The sequence below is a fragment of the Leptonychotes weddellii genome, chromosome X (assembly GCF_054177405.1).
Source record: "Leptonychotes weddellii isolate Sample4059 chromosome X, ASM5417740v2, whole genome shotgun sequence".
Classification (NCBI taxonomy): Eukaryota; Metazoa; Chordata; class Mammalia; order Carnivora; family Phocidae; genus Leptonychotes; species Leptonychotes weddellii.
Window position 1 is genome coordinate 92,172,612 of NC_138385.1, and position 18,445 is coordinate 92,191,056.

At 40.6% G+C, this 18,445-nt stretch overlaps 1 protein-coding gene across 1 annotated transcript in view; it reads left to right on the forward strand.

The window, feature by feature from the left end:
* Nucleotides 1–951: 951 nt before the first annotated feature.
* Nucleotides 952–18,445, forward strand: part of EIF1AX (eukaryotic translation initiation factor 1A X-linked) — a 23,663-nt gene continuing 6,169 nt past the window's right edge. The window contains exons 1-6 of the mRNA XM_006741714.3: nucleotides 952–1,197; nucleotides 8,088–8,171; nucleotides 10,773–10,876; nucleotides 11,609–11,659; nucleotides 14,934–15,015; nucleotides 17,866–17,957. Of these exons, the coding sequence (XP_006741777.1) occupies nucleotides 1,182–1,197; nucleotides 8,088–8,171; nucleotides 10,773–10,876; nucleotides 11,609–11,659; nucleotides 14,934–15,015; nucleotides 17,866–17,957 (429 nt within the window). The 5' untranslated portion in view covers nucleotides 952–1,181. The remainder of the gene's footprint in view (nucleotides 1,198–8,087; nucleotides 8,172–10,772; nucleotides 10,877–11,608; nucleotides 11,660–14,933; nucleotides 15,016–17,865; nucleotides 17,958–18,445) is intronic.

Consider the following 18,445-nt stretch of genomic DNA (forward strand, 5'->3'; position numbering starts at 1 on the left):
TTCTTATAGAGATACCAGTCAATATTGCATTCCGGCCCACCATAATGAACTCATTTCAACTTCATTACCTCTTTAAAGACCCCTTTTTTTTAATTCTTAAAGGACTTTTTTATTTATTTGAGAGAGAGCACACGCACAGGAGTGGGGGGGGGGAGAGAGAAACAGACTCCCCACTGAGCAGGGAGCCCTAAGCAGGGCTACATCCCAGGACCCCGGGATCAAGACCAGAGCCAAAGGCAGACGCTTAACTGACTGAGCTACCCAGGTGCCCCTAAAGACCCTATTTCTAAATACAGTCACATTCTGAGATGTTAGGGGTTAAGAATTCAACATACGAATTTTGGGAGGGCACAGTTCAGGCCTTAACCCTGAGTTTATGTCTTCTCCCCTCCCTCCCTTCTGGTGTATATTGAGCACCTACTATATGCCAGACATTCTGCTAACTGATGGTAATAGTAAGCAACAGATGTAGTCTTTTAAAGTAATAACAAATGTCATGCAAATATTATGCCTTGGTAATGGAGATGACCGGAGAGCCTTGCCCTTCCCCTCAGGCTCCCGACCAGGTTGGGTGGGCGAAAGGGCCTAGTTAAAACTAGCTGTGAGATTCGTTAATGAGTCAGCAGTAGCTCAAACCCCGAGACGCGGGCTTGTCACAAAGCAGCAGAGAAGTCTGATGTCAGCCAGCAGCGGGCGCCACCTGAACCCGCCCTTTATTATGACGCCTGGACCCCGCCCACTCCCTCCCTGACTCCTTCTCCTCTCGGCTCACTGTCCCGCCCCCCGCGTGTTCCTGTGAACTACCGCGAACGCTCCAAAAGCGCGTCACCATCCGCTCTAACAATGGGGGGGGGGGAGGGGGATAAGGGGGGAGGGGTTCAGTCGGCCACGCCTGCGCCGTAGGACCGGGAGGGGGGCGGGCCAGCCGGCGTTGGGAGGCGGGGAAAAGCGACGCAAGCAGCCGCGACGCCATTTGCTGCGGCTGAGCGTGGGCGCAGGCGGATCTCGGAAGAACTCGGTCGCGAGACTCTCCCGCGCACGCGAGCCGGCCTCTCTTGCCTGCTTGGTACCGTGAGGTTCCACGCGTTGCCCCGGGGGCCCCTCGGAGGAGTCGCTGTTCCCGCCGCCGCAGCCAACCGCAGGATAGGAGTCGGAAACGCCGGGAGGCTTCCGTCACCGCCATGCCCAAGAATAAAGGTAATGCTGCCTGGACCCCGGGACCACGACTCCACTCCACCCGGTCTCTCCGGCCCTGCCCCCGGCCTCCGGATTGCCCAGGCCGCAGTGACCTTCCTCTCTGCTGTGCCTGCACACGGCTGCACGATACGGACGCGATTTGGGGCTTGGGAGAGAAGCTGGGAAGTTACTCCTGTCTTCCAGTTTGGTCACATTGGGGTGGAGCCGACGCCATTTTTGTAGGGCCTCCTGCGGGAGAATGTGGGCTTTTGCTCCCGATTCGCGCCAGACTGACCGCGGCGCTTTATGGACTTGTGGGGGAGACCTCCCTGAGGCGGCCAGGGTTTCGCAAATGAGTGCCTTTGGCTTCCTGGGCAAGGAGTTAAGCCCTGAAAGCAGTTCTTAACTTTAAAATGATAATGCCTGCTTTAGTGACCAGGTACTCCTGTATGGGTTTCTTTATGGATAGTTGTTGAGTATTGTTGAGACTACTCCCTCTCCCTTGTAAACAGTGGACGAAACCTTGATGTATATTTACTTATTTAAGGTTCATTTCTAGAGATTTACTCTTCCCCATCCCTTTACGGGGTTTAACTTTTTTTTTTTTTTAACCCCCAGAACACTTGTTCCATATTTATCCAAGTTTTCTATTTTTGTCTCATATCTTGTATAAATGTGTTCGGAGTAAAGACCTTTTAATTTTTTAAGTTCCCTCCATTCTGAGGCTAAACGTCCACAAATTACTTGTCTCGAAGATAAATTTATTTGGAATTTCCAAAATGGAAGGTCTAATATACCTAAAAGCAGAGGAGTCCTAAAGAAATTATCCTTTTTTTTAGACTTAAGGGGATTTCTCTTTTAAGTATCTTTATAATTTCCCAAGGAAATTGTATCTTTATAAATATTTCTTAAGGTAACCGTGTCAATAGAAACAAGGAAACATTGTATTTCCTTCAGGAGAGGAGCATATTACACAAACCACAAGAAGTTTCCTTTGGTTACTCATCCTTGAGACCCCTTCCCTGACCCAGGCCTACTTCTGTTCTCTTTTCTACTTCACAGCTGGCTCCAGGGATTCTATCCCCTGGGGTACTTGGTTGGGGTTCTTTGCAAGATTTGGTGCAGTTCCCTTAGGGCACTCCACTGTCCTCAGAAATCTAACTTGCAGGTCCTTTTTGCAGCATATTACTGCTAATTATTCTGGGTGAAAGAGAGTTCTAAAAAGTCAGTTTTCTTGTAACTTGTCCAATCCTTTATTTCCTTTTAGATGGTAATTGGATCACCTCAGTAAGTATCTTATTCTCACCTTTATTTCTAGTGATGAGATTTCCAATTCCCTCACTAAACTCTAAGCTCTAATGGGCAGTAATAGTATCTGTCTTAATCACATTGAATTGACACTTAGTAGATGCTCAATAAATATTTGTTGGATTAAGTCACCTTGCTTTTGGTTGATTCTACTCAGATGAATAATAGGTTCCCCTTTGGTTCCCAGGGAACAGGACTTCTACATTAAATCACATCTAGTTCACTAGCCTATTTGAAGGTTATATTCCATTACATGGCAGTAAAATAGAGAGGCTAGTGATCGGGGTATGGTTAATTCTGATAAATTGGCAAGCAGTGGATCATTCTATAAATAATATTTGAAGCATACAAAAAATATAATACAATAAACACCTGGGAGTCTGTTACTCTGAACTTGAAAATTAAAACACAGAATCATTTAAAGCCCTTTGTGTCCCCATCTCCAGTCCCCTCCTCCTGTCTTCCTCTGTTTTGGGAGGTAGTCACCATTTTGAATTTGTTGTTTATCATTTCGGTACTTGTAAAACCAATCTGTTATGTTAGTGCTTTCCAAGACCCCTGAATTTTATGAGATGAGGTTTACTAATGTAGAATTAAATTCATGTTTATTTTTGTTTTTCTTTATTGGAAAAGCCAGAAGCCTTGTGAATATAATTTTGGTGATGGTTTCACAAAGATATAAATTACCACAAACTGTGTTGAATGACTTTTGCTTTGGACTGATTCTTACCAGCTTATTTCCTCTAGAATCCTCTAGATACTTTTAGCTTATTACCTCAGGAAAAAGGGTATCTTTTGGTCCACTCAAAGACTATTTGAGGTAAGGCGCTCCCACACTTTGAGGAAGTTACTACCTTTGCTTTTAAAATTGCCGCTCCTTTAGGAATGTCTGGACTACTCTGGACTGATTCAAAGAATTGCCCAACTTGGGTGTATAACTCAGTAAACAAAGCTGGTAGGATCCTTGCCCTAATGGAGCTTTCACTCTGGTTTGAAGATCTGGCATGAATGGCATGGAGCAGAAGATACTTTTTCTAGGAAATCCGTTTTCATGTCCCCTAAGAATGCCTCACATACTGAACTCTAAGGACACTGGGTGGGTCAGGAAATTATAGAGGCCCACCTGACAATAGCACAGAGCATTGTGAGACTTCCCCCAAGACGGATAACATGCACTTGGTTCTAGAAGTTATGTGTCTGTCTTTGTAGTGGCCACGTGCACATTCTTTTTTTTTTTTTAAGATTTTATTTATTTTTTTGACAGAGACATAGCGAGAGCAGGAACACAAGCAGGGGGAGTGGGAGAGAGAGAAGCAGGCCTCCCGCAGAGCAGGGAGCCCGATGTGGGACTCGATCCCAGGACCCTGGGATCATGACCTGAGCCGAAGGCAGACGCTTAACGACTGAGCCACCCAGGCGCCCCGCGTGCACATTCGTGATTCTGTTTGGGCTGTGAACCTTTTGCTGCTTCCAGGTTCTTCCCATGAGTTCTTTAATATCATTACCACTTACAGCCTTTCTCCCACGTTTTGAAAAAGGCCACCAGTGTGGTTTTAGGTTCTGGAATGGGAACAAAATGCTGGAGAGAGGTACCCTTTTTTTTTTTTTACAGTTTACAAACTCTTTCAAATGTTGCATTTGGTCTTTTTTTTTTTTTTTTAATTTTATTATGTTATGTTAGTCACCATACAATACATCATTAGTTTTTGATGTAGTGATCCACGATCCATTGTTTTCGTATAACACCCAGTGCTCCATGCAGTACGTGCCCTCCTTAATACCCATCACCAGGCTAACCAATCCCCCCTCCCCCCTCCCCTCTAAAATCCTGTTTGTTTCTCAGGTCCATAGTCTCTCATGGTTTATCTCTCCCTCCAATTCCCCCCGCCCATTTTTCCCTTCCTTCTCTTAATGTCCTCCATGTTATTGCTTATGTTCCACAAATAAGTGAAACCATATGATAATTGACTTTCTCTGCTTGACTTATTTCAGAGAGGTACCCTTAATGTGAGGGCCAAGAACAACAACAAAAAAGATTAGGTTTGAATCTCTTCACCCCCACACACTGAAATATGAAAAGTGAGTTAATTCTCTGAGCTTCAGTGAACTCCGTGATAAACTGGGGATAAATGACCTATTCATAGGGTGATTGTGACAAGTAAAATGGGTGGCTTAATTGTATAGTGGCTAAGAGTATAGTTAACTGGGGTGGGGTCTTACTGCTCACTTCAAATCCCAGATCTCACTTCTTATGATATAGCCTTGGATAAGTCACTTAACCTTTCAAAGACGATCATCTCCTGGGAAATGAAGACAAAATAGTACCTATCTCATAGGCATAGGCTTGTGAAGGGCGAGTTACTGGGACAGTGAAAAATCTACTTGGATTAAAGCATAAGATAGTGGAAGAGAAATATTAAGAGGCAGATTGGTGTGTTCGTAGGTTGAGAGATACATATATTCTTTAAGGTGATCATGTTGTCACTGACAGAAACAAGGATATTGATTTAGGACCAGCTTTGTAAAAAATAAAAGTAGAGTTTTGAATAAAATCGAGCTTGAGAGGACAATAACCCATTCACTGGAGCCATTAGAAATAGGGAGACCAATGCTTGGTTGAAATAGTGGGCTTAGATGTAAAATTATTAGCATAGAAGTGATAGGTGAGAAAAATTAATTTCCTTAAAGAGTGGGTTAACAGAAAGTGGGAATTTGGAATTAATGAAGCTCCAGAGGAATAGGCATAATGGGGGGGGGGTGGCTGGTAAAAGTCAAGAATAGTGTGAGTGGCCCTTTAAAAGTCAGAAAAAGAAGAGTTGGGAAATGATCATTAGTGTCATTTAAAGTGTGTAAAACAAGGGGAGGGGGAGAATTACAGTTTAAGGACAGCAGTAGATAGAATTCTAGAATCCTAAATGGTAGAAGGAATGTAGGAATGTAGAGGTATTTGGATCTTCTGTTCTAACTCCTTCATTTTACATAGTCTGTAACTGAGATCCTGAGAGGTTTTTGTGAAAGCCCCTTTCATCCTTTACTTCTCCCTCCCTCTACATTTGGTCATCATTCTCTTGTTTCCATCTCAGAAATATTCCTCCTGTTTTTCTCTTCCTCTTCGTGGCTAGGCTAGGCCTGCTTCATGGTACAGTTTTTGTTGAAGTTTTTTTTTTTTTTTTGATAGTAAGTATATTTACCATTCAAATTTCAAAAGTATGAAAAGTGAAATCTCTTTCCTAAACATGTCCCATTGTAAACCAGTTCTCCTCACAGGCAGTCATTGTTAACTTTTTTTGTATATGCCTTTCCCAGAGGTATTTTATGTATATACAAGCAAATATGAGTATGCAGCTTGCTTGCTTTGTTTTGAAAACAAATTGCTTCCATCCAAGTACTAACCAGGCCCGACCCTGCTCCCGCAGTCTGGATTTTGCTGATTGCATCCTATTTGCACCTTGCTTTTTATTGTTTTTTTTCCTACATCCCACTGTTTGTTTATTATTATTAACATATAATGTATTATTTGTTTCAGGGGTACAGGTCTGTGATTTATCAGTCTTATACAACACCCAGCACTCACCACAACACATACCCTCCCCAGTGTCCCATCACCCAGCCACCCCATCCCCCCCACCCCCCTCCACTCCAGCAACGCTGTTTGTTTCCTGAGATTAAGAGTCTCTTATGGTTTGTCTCTCTCGTCTTATTTGTTTCCTCTCTTCCCCTATGATCCTTTGCCTTGTTTCTCAAATTCCACATATCAATGAGATCATATAATTGTCTTTCTCCGATTGACTTATTTCGCTTAGCATAATACCCTCTAGTTCCATCCACGTCATTGCAAATGGCAAGATTTCATTTTTTGATGGCTGCATAATATGCCATTGTGTATATATACCACATCTTTATCCATTCATCTGTTGATGGACATCTGGGCTCTTTCATAGTTTGGCTATTGTGCACATTGCTGCTATAAACATTGGGGTGCATTTGCCCCTTCGGATCACTGTATTTTTATCTTTGGGGTAAATACCCAGTAGTGCAATTGCTGGGTCGTAGGATAGCTGCTTTTTATTGTTTTTTATTGGACTTTGTTATTTTTTTTTTTTTAAGATTTTATTAATTGAAGAGAGTGCACATGAGGGGGGCTGGGGGGGCCCCACGTGGGGCTCTATCCCAGGACCTGGAGATCATGAACTGAGCCCAAAGCATACTGACTGAGCCACCCAGGTGCCCATGGACTTTGTTTTTTTAGATTAGTTACATTTGTAGGGAAATGAGCAGAAACTAAAATTATATTACCCCAGCATGTTGTTAACATCTTACATGAGCCATAGATACATTATTACTAACAAGTCCATAGGTTACATTAAGGTTCATTCTTTATGTTGTACATTGTGTGGGTTTTGACAAATGTATGATGACATGTATCCACCATTACAGTATCATACAGAATAGTAATTTAACTGCCCTGAAAATCCTCTGTGTTCCACATATTCATCTGCCCTCTCCTCCCCAACTCATGCCAACTACTGATTTTTTTTTTTTTTTTTTTTTTTTTTTTTTACTGTGTCTATAGTTTTGCCTTTTCCAAAATGTATGGTTGGAATCATACTGTTCAGCCTTTATGGGTTCCTTCTTTCCCTTAACAGTTTGCATTTAAGGTTCTTTCATGTCTTTCGGGAACTTGATAGCTCATTTCTTTTTATTGCTCCATTGTGTCGATGAACCACAGTTTGTTTATTCACCTGCTGAAGGACATCTTGGTTGTTTCCAAGTTCAGGAATTAGTGCCTTGTGTTTTTAACTTCAAATACTTAGCTCAGTGAATCTTTCCTACAGGTATAGATAAAACTGTCAAAGCAGCCAGAGTTGTTTTCCCTCCACCACAAAATCAATGTATCCTATTCAAGGAGCTATAACTTTACCCCCAGCCCCCACCCCAAGTCATCCTACTTGATTGAACTCAGACTTTTCATGGGGAGGTCTGGTAAAAGAGGGAGCTTATTTATTTAGAAATTTATGGGTAACCCGTTATATCTCCCACCCTGGCCCTTGTGGGTCACTGTAGGAGGGGTTCACTGAGAAATGTGCTCAACCAAGTGGTCATTATGGTCCAGGAACTTTGGTCATTGAATGCAGGTGTTCTCAGGGATCTATATAATTTTATGTAATACCTTCTTTTTTTTTTTTTTTTTAAGATTTTATTTATTTGCGAGAGAGAGAATGAGAGACAGAGAGCATGAGAGGGAGGAGGGTCAGAGGGAGAAGCAGACTCCCTGCTGAGCAGGGAGCCTGATGTGGGACTCGATCCCGGGACTCCCGGATCATGACCTGAGCTGAAGGCAGTCGCTTAACCAACTGAGCCACCCAGGCGCCCTACCTTCTTTTGGTTTATTTGTATTTTATGTCAGAAATAACCCAAAAGGCATTTCTAAGAAGGGTAGGCAAGTGATGTGTTGGATATGATTGGAAATTTTAAATTTGATTGGGTGGCCACATGAGGTGAATTTTTAAATTTAAATGATTTTTTAAAGGCATGTTGTGAGTCATTTATTTCTTTAATACTATTGTACAGATAACGTCTTTTTCTTTCTTTAAAACCATCAGGTAAAGGAGGTAAAAATAGACGCAGAGGTAAGAATGAGAATGAATCTGAAAAAAGAGAGCTGGTGTTCAAAGAAGACGGACAAGGTAAGCATTTCTGTGAGGGTTTTTTTTTAGTAACAGTTTTCTCTTTTTTAATACGGAATTTCAATGTCTAAACATGAAAAATAGAACTATTCATAACCCTGAGCAATGACATCCTGTGCCCCTCTTTGCCCTTCTCTGTTCCTCAGCCCTCCACACCTCTCTAGAGTGCCTGTAATCATTCCCTGGTATCCTGTGTGCAATGAGGATTGGAGGCATTTCTGTAAATGTCTGGGTTTCATTGTTTTGTGCATGAACACTCATAATTAAGAATGAATTGTACGGTTCAGAGGGAATTAAGCCTCAAAGGCTGAGGTTAACAATTGGCATGATTTAGTAGACCTTTTTTGATAGTAAATGGTGCTTCGTAGTATTTTTATTAGACCATGGATTTTTGAGGGATGAATTAGAGGCCTTTCCCTCACTTCTCAATGCCATTAGCATATAATTTCAGGACGTAGAATACAGTGAAACTGAACAGTTGACTTTTCCAAACTAAGATGCATAACACTAGTTTCCCATATTTTTGAGCAATTTCAAACCTTTGGGAAAGTCGCAGTATTAATACAATGAATTCCCTTAAACCCTTCACGTGTGTGTGTGTGTGTGTGTGTGTGTGTGTGTGTGTGTCTCTTGAACCATTTTAAAGCTTGCAGGTTGCAGACATGATACTTTTACCTTACCTGCTGCATTATGTTTCTTAAGGATATTCTCGTACATAATCACAATAGAATTAAATCACACTCATAATTTAACATAAATATATTATATATCTAGTATATAATCTGTTTTTGAAGTTTCCAGTTATCCCAGTAATTTCCGGCATATTTTAATGAAGAACTTTTTTTGATTGTCTTTTTATAGAACTTTGGTGGATTTTGTTCATGGCCGTGTTTATATAAGCCACTAAAAATGAAGAGTGTTTTGTGGCTAAAAGACTTTTTTGTTTCTTAGCCTTAGGCTTGCCTCCATTAGCAGTTGACTTCATTATGACCACCACTTTTTTCATATTTTTTCCTCACTTTTTTTTTTTTTTTAAGATTTTATTTATTTATTTGACAGAGACACAGTGAGAGAGGGAACACAAGCCGGGGGAGTGGGAGAAGCTGCCTTTGAATTGGCCCACCATATTGCGGCTCTAGGTTCAGTATATTCTGAGCAAGTCACTTCAGCATGTTAACCCCACAATTGAGCCTTTCAAAGTTAGGTCTCAGTATACTTAAAATCAGCGGATATTCCCTTTGGGGGTCAGTCTTATGTACAACTTGAGTAAGCTAAAGGTTCTGAAGCAACACCCGCCTCCGCCCCAGGTCTTCTGTCATTTAATGACAAGAGCAGAACAGACAGGCCCATGTGCAAGCTAATGCTCATCATCTCAGTTTTCCAAATGGCAGTAAAACCAGGTGGCTTCCTGGGTTTCCTTTTGGAAAGATTTTGATTAAAAGTTTGGCATTTTGCCTGAGAACATCTTTCTGGCTTTACAAAAACTTTAGAATAATGACTTCTAATATAACAAAGACGTTACTGGGGCGCCTGGGTGGCACAGTCAGTTAAGTGCCTGCCTTCAGCTCAGGTCATGATTCCAAGGTTCTGAGATCGAGCCCCACATCGGGCTCCCTGCTCACCTGGAAGCCTGCTTCTCTCTCTCCCTCTGACCCTCCCCCCACTCATGCTTGCTCGCTCTCTCATGCTCATTCTGTCTCTCTCTCAAAATCTTTTTTGAAAAAATAACAAAGATGTTACTAACATTAAGCTACTTGTATTTGCCAGGTGTACCAAAAATTGTGTTGAGATTAGCCTCTAAAGGATCTGAGGGAAAGGAGATTCAAGTTTGGGAGACGTTCCAAATGTGAGAGATTGATGAGGTGTAATGTACGTTTACAGACATGCTGCCTTGGTCTCCAAAAATAAAGCATACAGTTACGAAGATAGTAGTCCTTCTGCTTATTCAAAATGAATAGTTAATTAAAGCATTTCTTTCTTTTTTTTTTTTTTTTAAAGATTTTATTTATTTATTTGACAGAGAGAGAGAGACAGCTAGAGAGGGAACACAAGCAGGGGGAGTGGGAGAGGGAGAAGCAGGCTCCTGGCCGAGCAGGGAGCCTGATGCGGGGCTTGATCCCAGGACCCTGGGATCATGACCTGAGCCGAAGGCAGACGCTTAACGACTGAGCCACCCAGGTGCCCCAATAATTAAAGCATTTCTGATAGCAGAGATAGCTTGTTATAGAAATGACATTATGGAGTCTAGATTATGGCTCTGCCATTAACTAGCTTAGTGTTTATTAATCCCTAGGATTTATTTTACTACACATATTTATTCCTAACCAATATACCTATGTGTTCTAGTCTGTTTTGTTTTGTTTTAGATTTATTTATTTATCTTAGGGCGGAGGGAGAGAGTCTGAAGCAGACTCTGTGCTGAGCATGGAGCCCTATGTAGGGCTTGATCCCAGAATCCTGAGATCATGACCTGAGCCAAAACTAAGAGTTGGACTGTGCCACCCAGGCACCACTGTTCTAGTCCATTTTGTGCGGACTTTGAAGTTGATGTTATGAAAAGTTGAACACTCTTCCTGTACACTTTTGTTTTCCCTCCCCCAGAGTATGCTCAGGTAATCAAAATGTTGGGAAATGGACGATTAGAAGCGATGTGTTTTGATGGTGTAAAGAGGTTATGTCACATCAGAGGGAAATTGAGAAAAAAGGTAGGTGTGGAAATTTGTTTTACTTTAAAATTGTGAGTAAGAGGGGAAAATGGCTCTATAGTTTTTATGGGTCAAGGACCTCATTTTTGGAAGTTCCCCAAAGATTTCAGTAGAACAGTGATTTACCTATAATAAAACAGCCAACTCCTTGATGGTAGTTTTATATGGAGTCTATTTAAAGACACATTTGCATCACCTATGTTTTTTCTGCTCAAAATGTTTAACCTGAATCTAATCATGAAGAAACTATCAACAAATCCAAATTGAGGGAGACCTGCAAAACAAATGGCCTGGTCTTAATACAATGTTAATGACCTTAAAGGGGGCGAGGGGGGACTATTCCAGTTGAATGGAGATGAAAGAAACCTAATGGTTAAATGGGGTAGGTGGCCCATGTTTGGATTCTGGTTTGAGGGTGGGGGCAATAGTTGTAAAGAGTGTTAAGAAAATTTGAATATGAATTACATTAAGTATTATGGTGATAATAAATTTCCTGAATGGGCTGCCTTGAAAAGGAATGATTAATTTCCTATCATAGTGGGTGTTGAGGCAGATATATTAATTGGGTAAAAGTCCCTGAACTCTGATTTTTATATGGGTATTTTTTAATCCCGTTACCAAGTATAGGTACTTCACCCACAGTTGGGTGAATAGTATTTTATGGAAAGACTGACTCAATGTTGCTTTGATTCTTTATTTTTAAATATGACATGCAGTGACTTTCTTTCATAGGTTTGGATAAATACTTCAGACATTATATTGGTTGGTCTCCGAGACTACCAGGTAAAAATATATGTGTATATATATATATTTTTTTTCCTCATTTTTCACTTGGTTGAATTTTGTGAGCCATTAATGCTTAGAACTTCCGTCATGACTGTATTTGACCGGTTTCACCCCAGCATGCTGCTCACCACTGTGTCAACAAACATTTCATAAGGGCCAGTTACATTTTTTAGGTATTGTGCTAGGTACCCTAGGCATCGTGGTTCCCAAATGGCCATTCTGTGGAGTCTACATTTTCACTGTGGAAAAAATAACAGGCAATGTGAATTTTTCATAAAGCTAAATGGTCTTTTTTTTCCTTTTTTGATATTTAAAAAGTTCCCCTTTTTGGAATGAGTGATGTTATATAGTGGTGGTTTTGTTCGTGTTCTTATTTGTTAAAATAAAAATTTAATCTTATGTTGGACCTCCCATGGCAGTTTTTCTTTTTAATTTATACGTGTTGAAATCAAAATCTGGAAACTGTTACTGTAGTGGATACACCTGAATGACTCAAGCTCCCATCCCAGAAAGTGTTTATGGCCTGGTAGTGAAAAAAATAAGACAGGCACACAAGTAATTACAGTACAAACCATGATAGAAGTATGTGCTCTAAATTTGAATGAGCACTTAAAGGAAAAAATGGTACTTCCCCTTCATGATCTCAACCTGGAGACTACTCATTGTGGGTCTCTGTAGTCCGTTTGGTTTCTACCTATTGGAACTCATCACCATATATTTAATCACATTGTGAGTGATGTTTCTGTTTTTATAACCTTGATCCTACTTTGATTTTTTAAGATATATATTCCAGAATAAAGAACTAAAATCTTCATTTTAAATTAGTGGTTCTCAACCATGAGTGAATTTTTTCCTCCAGGGACCATTTGGCGGTGTCTGGAGACATTTCTGGTTGTCACAACTGGGGGAGGCAGTGTTGTTGGCATATAATGGATAGTGCCCAGGGGTGATGCCAAATATCCTACATTGCACAGGACAGTCCCTACAACAAAGAATTACCCAGCCCAAAATGTGAACAATGCAAAAAAGCCAGCTTTAATTAATACCATTTTGGGTTGCCTGGGTGGCTCAGTTAAGCATCCGACTCTTGATTTCAGCTCAGGTCATGATCTCAGGGTCATGAGATCAAGCCCTGCATTGGGCTCCTTGCTGGGTGTGGAGCTTGCTTAAGATTCTCAGGCGCCTGGGTGGCTCATGATGGTTAAGTGTCTGCCTTCGGCTCAGGTCATGATCCCAGGGTCCTGGGATCGAGTCCCGCATCGGGCTCTCTGCTCCTTGGGAGCCTGCTTTTCCCTCTGCCTCTCTCTGTCTCTCTCTCTGTCTCTCATGAATAAATAAATAAAATCTTAAAAAAAAAAAAAGATACTCTCCTTCTGTGTCCGTCCTGCCCTGCCCCCCAACAAGGGTGCGCTCTCTCTCTAACAAATCAAACAAAATACCATTCTGATGTCGTTTCTTCTTTTGATCTTAAAAATAGCCGCAGAAGTAGGAAGAATAATTAGTTCTCTGTTTGACAGATAAGGAAACCAAGGTTTGAAAACATGTACCATTCTTTTTTTTTTTTTTTTTTAAAGATTTGATTTATTTATTTGACAGAGACACAGCGAGAGATGGAACACAAGCAGGGGGAGTGGGAGAGGGAGAAGCAGGCTTCCCGCTGAGCAGGGAGCCTGATGCGGGGGTCAATCCCAGGACCCTGGGACCATGACCTGAGCCGAAGGCAGATGCCAAACGACTGAGCCACCCAGGGGCTCCGAAAACATGTACCATTCTGACTATAAAATGACAGCCAAGACCAACTTTCTGGTTCTTAAATCTCCCACAAACCACCTTCTCTACCCTTGCCACTTAAAGGGTGATCCAGGGACCAGTGGCATCACTGGCTTTTGGGAACTTGTCAGAAATGCAGGTTTTTGGACCCCACCCCAGACCTCCTAAATTGGAATACGCATTTTAACAATTTACCTTTGAGCTTCTATAAACATTACAGTTCAAGAAGTACTGGTTTGAATCACACTGCCTTTGCATCACTGATCCTCTTTGTAGCCATTATGACCTGCTTTTAGGTCCAAAGAACTTTTTGAAGTTGAAACAATCAACTTCAACACTTTTTCTTCCTTAACTGAGTTGGATTCTTTTCAAATGGGAAAGTGAACATTCTATGGCAGTAATTTTCAGTGGGACATTTGCCTCAGAAACACTTAAAAGAGCTTTTAAAAATACAGATTCATGAGCTTCACTCCATCTCTACTAATCTATCTTCAGGAAATATAAAGGCTCCACTGGAGATTCCAGTCAGTTCATATTCTAAGAACCACTGATTCATGGAAAGGTATATTAATTTCCTTAGGGGATTACACAGTCTCAATTTTTTAGACTGTTTAATCATCCTGTAAACTATGGTCCCAGGGAATTTTTGTATTTCCAAAGACTTGTAGGGTGCCTGGGTGGCTCAGTCGTTAAGCGTCTGCCTTGGGCTCAGGTCATGATCCCAGGGTCCTGGGATCGAGCCCCACGTCGGGCTCCCTGCTCGGCAAGAAGCCTGCTTCTCCCTTCCACTCCCCCTGCTTGTGTTCCCTCTCTCGCCGTGTCTCTCTCTATCAAATAAATAAAAATCTTTAAAAAAAAAAAAAAAAAAGACTTCTAATCAAAGGATAGTAGTAAATAACTTGAAAAGATTGGGTTTGTACAGTTCTGCTCTTTTTAAAGTGAGATCTGTAAATATCTTCCTTAAGCTTGTTGATCTTCATTCATTTATGCATGTAAGCAGCTTCATACTATATAATCCTGAGGATGTTTTTTAGAGGATAGGAGAAAACTTTATTTTTTAAAAGTTTTGTTTGTTTTGATACTTTTTTTTTTTTAAGCTTTTATTTGAGAGTGAGCACAAGCAGGGTGAGAGGCAGAAGGGGAGGGAGAGGAACAAGCAGACTCCCTGCTGAGCAGGGAGCCTGATGCAGGGGCCCCATCCCAGGACCCCGAGATCATGACCCAAGCTGAAGTCAGATGCTTACCCAACTGAGCCACCCAGGTGCCCATAATACTTATTTTTTTTTTAACTTTAATTCTGGTATAATTAACAATATAGTCATTCAACATTATGGAAATTATAGTGTATATGGAACGTCACCCAGTGCTCATGACAAGTGCACTGGATAGGAGAAAACTTTAAAATGTGAAAAGAGATTGTAATGACAGTTTTTAATTTATCCAGTTTGAAAATAATAATATTTTGGCATAATTGGTTCTAAAAGTTAATTGTCTTTTTCAGGATAATAAAGCCGATGTAATTTTAAAATACAATGCAGATGAAGCTAGGAGTCTGAAGGCATATGGCGAGCTTCCAGAGCATGGTAATGTCTGAGTTATTTTATTGACCTGTCATACGGTGTTAGTACTTGGTGTTACTTAGGTGAAGGAATTTTGGTAGAATTTTGCATATTTACTTTTGTGCTTACATGGTTCATTTTAAGTATGCCTGCTTATACTTCATAATACTGGATACCTTAAGAAAAAAGTAACTGGGATTCTGTCCTTAATAAATACACTTTCTGGTGTGGAGTTACACTTTATAAACTCTGAACTTCTGCCTAATACCAATCAGGAATACTTTTGTTACAGTATTTATTTCACAGTAACTTTCTCAAGAGATTGTCATTGTTCATCTACTTTAAATGTAAAGCAAGGATAGTAGTTACTGTTGTTGATTTTTATAAAGTTTTCAGTTCTTATCCTAGTATCATAAGATCCCATAGGATTTTTTAAAGCCAACATTCTTTGTTTCTGTTACCAATACAAAAGTTATGCATTCTTTTTTTTTTTAAAGATTTTATTCATTTCAGAGAGGGAGGGCAAGAGAGAGAGCAAGCAAGCATGAGTGGGGAGAGGAGGGGGAGAGGGAGAAGCAGACTCCCTGCTGAGCAGGGAGCCCGATAATGGGGATCCATCCCAGGAGTCTGGGATCATGACCTGAGCCAAAGGCAGACGCTTAACTGACTGAGCCACCTAGGCACCCCAAAAGTTATGCATTGTTATGTGGAAAGCTTAAATAAAACAAAAATAAGTCCCTCATGGGGCGCCTGGGTGGCTCAGTCGTTCAGCGTCTGCCTTCGGCTCAGGTCATGATCCCAGGTCCTGGGATCGAGCCCCGCATCGGGCTCCCTGCTCGGCGGGAAGCCTGCTTCTCCCTCTCCCGCTCCCCCTGCTTGTGTTCTCTCTCTAGCTGTCTCTCTCTCTCTGTCAAATAAATAAATAAAATCTTTAAAAAAAAAAAAAAATAAGTCCCTCATAACCTCACCAAAGGGGAAATGTCCTTTACATACTACTTTGTAAGCCTACCTTTTTCATTTGATGTTTTTGTTTTGTAGTGTTTTTTGTTTGTTTTGGCTCTCTTGCATATTATTATGAAAACAATACTTAAGCATGAAAATCCTACTGAAATTATTTCCGTGACATTTTCAATCTAGGAAATGCTAGTATATTGGGGAATAGGACCAGCACCTCCCAGTTCATTTTCATTGCTTAGGGGTAATCATGATTTGACTAAAGTTTCTGATTGATGAGTGTCTGGTGATTGTTAAGTTGTTAGCATGTGCTCTAACCATTTTTTTGGGCATAGCTGGAAGTTGTAATAGTTTCAGAATTTGTGTAACTGGAGCCTGCATTACTAAAAATATCTTTGTGAAATAAATAGTTGGGACTACATTAACCTAAAAAGCTTTTGCACAGTGAAAGAAACCAACAAAACAAAGTGGCAACCTATTGAATAGGAGAAGATACTTGCAAATGATGTATCTAATAAATGGTTTATATCCAAAATATGTAAAGAACTCCTACAGCTTGGGGCACCTGGGTGGCTCAGTTGATTAAGCATCTGCCTTAGGCTCAGGTCATTATCCCAGGGTCCTGGGATCGAACCCCACATCGGGCTCCCTGCTCAGCAGGGGAGTCTGCCTCTCCCTCTGCCCCTCCCCCTGCTCTTGCGTACGCTCTCTCTCTCAAAAAAATTAATCTTGATTTTTTATTTTTTAAAAGATTTTATTTGAGAGCAAAAGTGAGAGATCACAGAGGGGAGATCACTGGCTGAGCCACCCAGATGCCCCAAATAAAATCTTCAAAAAAAAACTACAACTGAATGCCTAAAAATCCTCCCAAATAATCCAATTAAAAATGGGCAGAGGACCTGAATAGACATTTTACACAGAAGACGTAGAAAGGCCAATAGGCCTGTGAAAAGAGCTTAGCATCACTAATCATCAGGGAAATGCAAATCAAAACCATCCCCTCATCCCAGTCAGAATATCTAGTATCAAAAAGACAAGAAATAACAAGTGTTGGTGAAAATGGGGAGAAAAAGGAACCCTCGTGCGCCGTTGGTGGGAATGAAAACTGGTGCAGCTACTGTGGAAAACAGTATGGAGGTTCCTCAAAAAGTTAAACATAAAAATACCATTCAATTCAGAGATTCCACTACTGGATATTTACCCACAGAAAACGAAAGCACTTATTTGGAAAAATGTATGTACCCTTGTGTTTATTGCAGCATTTTTTACAATAGCCAAGATACGGAAGCAACTCAAGTGTCCACTGATAGATAAATGGATAAAGAACATAATGATTGACACACACATACACTGGAGTATTAGACATAAAAGCAAATGAAATCTTGCCATTTGTAATAACATGGTTGGACCTTGAGGGTATTATGCCAGGTGAAATAAATCAGAGACAAATACCATATGATTGCAGTTAGACATGTGGAATCTAAAAAAACAAAAAAATGAACAAACAACAAGAGAGAAATAGACTCATAAATATAGAGAAGATAAACCAGTGGTTGCTGGGGGGTTGGGGGGCGTAGGTGAAATAGGTGAAGGGGATTAAGAGTTACAAACTACCAGTTCTAAAATAAGTCCATGGGGATGAAAGGTGCAGCATGGGGAATATAGTCAATAATATTGTAATAACTTTGGTGACAGATGGTAGCTATGCTTATTCTGGTGAACATATTGTAGTGTATATAATTGTCAAATCAACTATGTTGTGCGCTTGAAATTAATATATATGTCAACTATACTTGAATTGGTATGTTTGACTCAAGTCTTTTTATACTTCAACATTTAATATCAGACCACTTTTAGTGCACAGTTACTCATTTTAATATCATCTTGGTTATATGAGTGTGTTTGTTACTGTTTCTTTAGCTAAAATCAATGAAACTGATACATTTGGTCCTGGAGATGATGATGAAATTCAGTTTGATGACATTGGTGATGATGATGAAGACATCGATGATGTGAGTAGATGCATCTTTCATTTTCCAGCTTTTGTTTCTGAATTATCCACAGAGAAACCAGCCTTTTCTCCTATCTTCCTTTAAACTAAAAATGTTGAATACTTAAATTAGGGTATATTTCAAGACTTGTCCATGAATTAAAATACTCAGTATAATATAGAAGACAACTAGCCAAACTGTTAAACTTTGAAAATTCTTAAAATCTTTTCAACATTTCGGGCGCCTGGGTGGCTCAGTCGTTAAGCATCTGCCTTCGGCTCGGGTCATGATCCCAGAGTCCTGGAATCGAGTCCCACATCAGGCTCCCTGTTTGGCAGGAAGTCTGCTTCTCCCTCTCCCACTCCCCCTGCTTGTGTTCCTGCTCTCGCTATCTCTCTCTGTCAAATAAATAAATAAAATCTTAAAAAAAAATATTTTCAACATTTCTTCCAGAAAAGATGAGTATTTGCTTTGGCGATATGAATGCTAGGCATTGGAATCATAACTTA